Source organism: Gavialis gangeticus, unplaced genomic scaffold (genome assembly GCF_001723915.1).
Source record: "Gavialis gangeticus isolate Ggan-Ray unplaced genomic scaffold, GavGan_comp1, whole genome shotgun sequence".
NCBI lineage: Eukaryota > Metazoa > Chordata > Crocodylia > Gavialidae > Gavialis > Gavialis gangeticus.
The window spans coordinates 4,869,880-4,873,021 of NW_017729016.1; the positions used below are offsets into that span (position 1 = coordinate 4,869,880).

The 3,142-nt window shown below is 53.1% G+C and overlaps 1 protein-coding gene across 1 annotated transcript in view; it reads right to left on the minus strand.

Annotated features, from left to right (window-relative positions):
• The window catches only part of HS3ST6 (heparan sulfate-glucosamine 3-sulfotransferase 6), a 97,225-nt gene extending 96,317 nt beyond the window's left edge, over window positions 1-908 (minus strand). Inside the window, exon 1 of the mRNA XM_019512580.1 lies at window positions 894-908. Coding sequence (XP_019368125.1) covers window positions 894-908 — 15 coding nt within the window. The remainder of the gene's footprint in view (window positions 1-893) is intronic.
• Window positions 909-3,142: the final 2,234 nt, after the last annotated feature.

Consider the following 3,142-nt stretch of genomic DNA (forward strand, 5'->3'; position numbering starts at 1 on the left):
CGTGCGCACGGCCTGGCCCAGCACGGGGCGGCTCTGAACAGGTGTCAGCTCCGTGCGGGCAGGGTTCGGACACACGTCAGCGCAGTGTGGCCCGGGTTCGGACACGTGTTAGCCCAGTGCGGGGCGGGGTTCAAACACGTGTTAGCACAGTGTGGGCGGGGTTCGAACACGTGTTAGCCCAGCGTGGGCTAACGAGGCAGTGACACTATGAGGAGCCCCAGCCCGAACCGGGCGTATCCCCCACAGCCTTCAGCCTGGGGGCAGAAACCTCGCATGGAAAGTGTCCGCGGGGATGTTAAAGCTCTGCCCAGGTTGCGACAACCACTCCGGCCGGGGGCCAGGAGGGGACGACGAGCTCGGCTAATAATGCGTAAATAGATGTTCGTTCTGGGAGCACGGGGCTGCGAGGGCACGCAGGAGGAACCCCCCGTTCCCCCAGCAAATCTTCCCATGCAACGACACCAGCGGTGGGCAAAATGCCTTCTATCCAGCCCGCAGGGCCCCTAAAAAATTCAGAAAATCCATATTTATCTGCCCCTGGCTGCCTGTCACGCGGCCCTCGATGGCTTGCCAAAACTCAGCACGCGGCCCTCCGCCCAAAATAGTTGCCCACCCCTGAACTACACAGAGCAAATGCAAAACGCCCCAACGCCCCTATAGCTGTGCCACACATTACAGCCTGCCGCACTACCAATAACACAAGCCCGCCGGCTGCCTGAGACGCTGTATCTCGGTTAATTACTATTAAACCGAGCTGCTGCTTTGAAACTAGAAGTGATCTGGCAGCGAGAGCGCTGGGCCCTACACCCCGCTCTTGATCGGTGCGGGAGAGTCTGCGGTGACGGCCGTACGAGCTGCCCCTGAAGCCCAGCGGGAGGGTGCACAGAAAACACCTGGCCAGTTTCCATCCGTGGTGAACGAAGGTCGCAGCCAGCATGGAGCCCAGTGGGTTTGAGGTCTGTCTTGCAAAGAGGCTGAACGACACATCTTCTGCAGGGCCTAAGCACCCCTGTTGCCTTGCTCAATGGAGAACGCCATTCGGTGCAACGACTTGGTGCATCGCATCCTCTCTGTGTCGATGCCTGGGCCCCGGTGCATACGGGAGCCTTCTGCTTGCGGTCGGAGTGCAGGCCAGTGCTTAACAGGTGCCATCCGCAGAGCAGCGCTGAAAGCAAAGCGACCAGAGGAGGAGGATGCTTTACACCCCAATGGCAGCAGTTTGTGCTTCGGGCACCGAAAACTCTGCATCTGTTCCCCCCGATGCAACCAAGGTGTGCCATTACAACAGGTACCCGTGCATCACCCGAAAAGGCCGTGTCTGCCTTCACAAGCAGGTGGGTGTTATCCACCGACCTGTGCTAACTACCAAAGAGGTGGGAGGCTGCAGCAAAAAGCACTGTGCCTATTTTGCAGAAGTCTCCCAAGCCCCCAGCCAACGGGACCCCCGCTGCGACAAAAGAGAGCAAACGGACGAGTCGGTCTCGGTCTTGCTTTTTCTGCTTTTCTAAACAGAAATCCAAGTGGAGATCAAACAGGAACCGAACACAAATCCTATTGGAAGGTAAAAAATGTTTTACAGCCTACAGTAGATTAACTAAATATGTTTTCACATCTGATTCCTCTTCTTGATTTATGGAACTCTAATTATTGTTTTAAATCACTTACATCATGCAAGGGGATTTGCAAAAAAGGCTGCATTTTTACCGCTGAGTTTTTAATCAAAGGGAGGAGGGAAATATGCTGTAAATAAACAATAATGATTGTGATGATCACCAAATGCCAGGCAATTAACAATCAACACTCAAAACAGGGGCTGCTAATTCGACTGCACCGGCTCCTAATGTAAAAATATAAATACGTTATATCCACATTGACAGCACGGGGAAAACAATTCAAAGGTTTATGTTCTTCCCCTAGAGCTTTGCAAAGCAAGTTAAAAAGAAGCAATGCGCAAGTTGGATCTCTTAAAAAAAAATACAGACTCGAACTGGCGTGTACTTAAAATACCATTTTGCCGCAGAGAGAACTAAAAATGTTTCCTGGTTTCTAATGGAAAATTCAATGCTGTTTTACTACGAGATGCGTATTTTATTATTATTTCTGTTCAGGGCAATCCAAGCAAGCATGGAGATTTTATGGGACGTAGAACAAACAGCTTGAAACAGGGAGGGACCCCCCCCCCCTTTAATTATAGCAGAATCTGCACTTCCTTCCCTGTAATTATAGGAGAATCTAGCACTCAGCACCAGGCCAGATCAGGCCCCAGAGCTGTGCGGTGGGGTGCTAGGCCTGTCAAGTCTTGCCAAGGCAGAAAAGGTCAGTGGTTTAAGGAGTTTTGTGCTAGCGTTGGTTATACCTCCGTGGGAACCCCGCACCTGTTGAGGGAGGCTGCTTCATCCACGCCGAGACCAGAAGAGCAGGCTCACAACCTGCGTGCACGCCCACGCCTGCCCTTCTCTACGGCTTTGCAAGCCAGTTAAACCGGCGCGGATGCCCAGCAGCCAGCCGGAGATTTCTTTTCGTGACTCCGCGGCGAGAACAACCCCATAGACCCCAGGGAGTCGCCCCGAGTGACCGCTTTCCAGTCCGCTGCCCTCAACTGGGTGCAGTTAGCAAGGCCGGGCTGTGTGTCATAGGCTCCGTAAAGCTACGGGCTCATGGAGATTCTCCTTGAGCGCACGGCAGGCGTTTTGGGTTTCAGAAGAAAAGCCAAGGTGCCTCCTCCCTGTTGCCGAGAGGTGCAAAATGGCAGGGGTGTGTGGCTCGGTGACACTTGGGAAGCTCATAAGTGGCTTTGCTACGCTCCCCCACAGTTTTTCCCTTCGCATGGCCCGAGACATGAGCAGCTCCTCCGATAGCAAAGGGCCGTGTGGAGAAAACAGCCTCACACAAGAAGCTTTCACTTCTGAAGCTCCTTTAATAGACTTGTGAAAACCCCTTTAAAATTCTGCCCCGTCCCTTTCCCCTTGGGAATGGGCTTAGGCTCCTAATGCCCTTAGGGACTTAGGAAAATGTCACCATGTACATGTCAGCATAAAGCTGACCTCCACCTGGGGTTGCCTTGGAGCATGTATTCGGTGCACCCGAAGGGAGAAATCTTGACCTTGAATCCACAGTATCTCTTGGCTTTCTCATTTCTCTT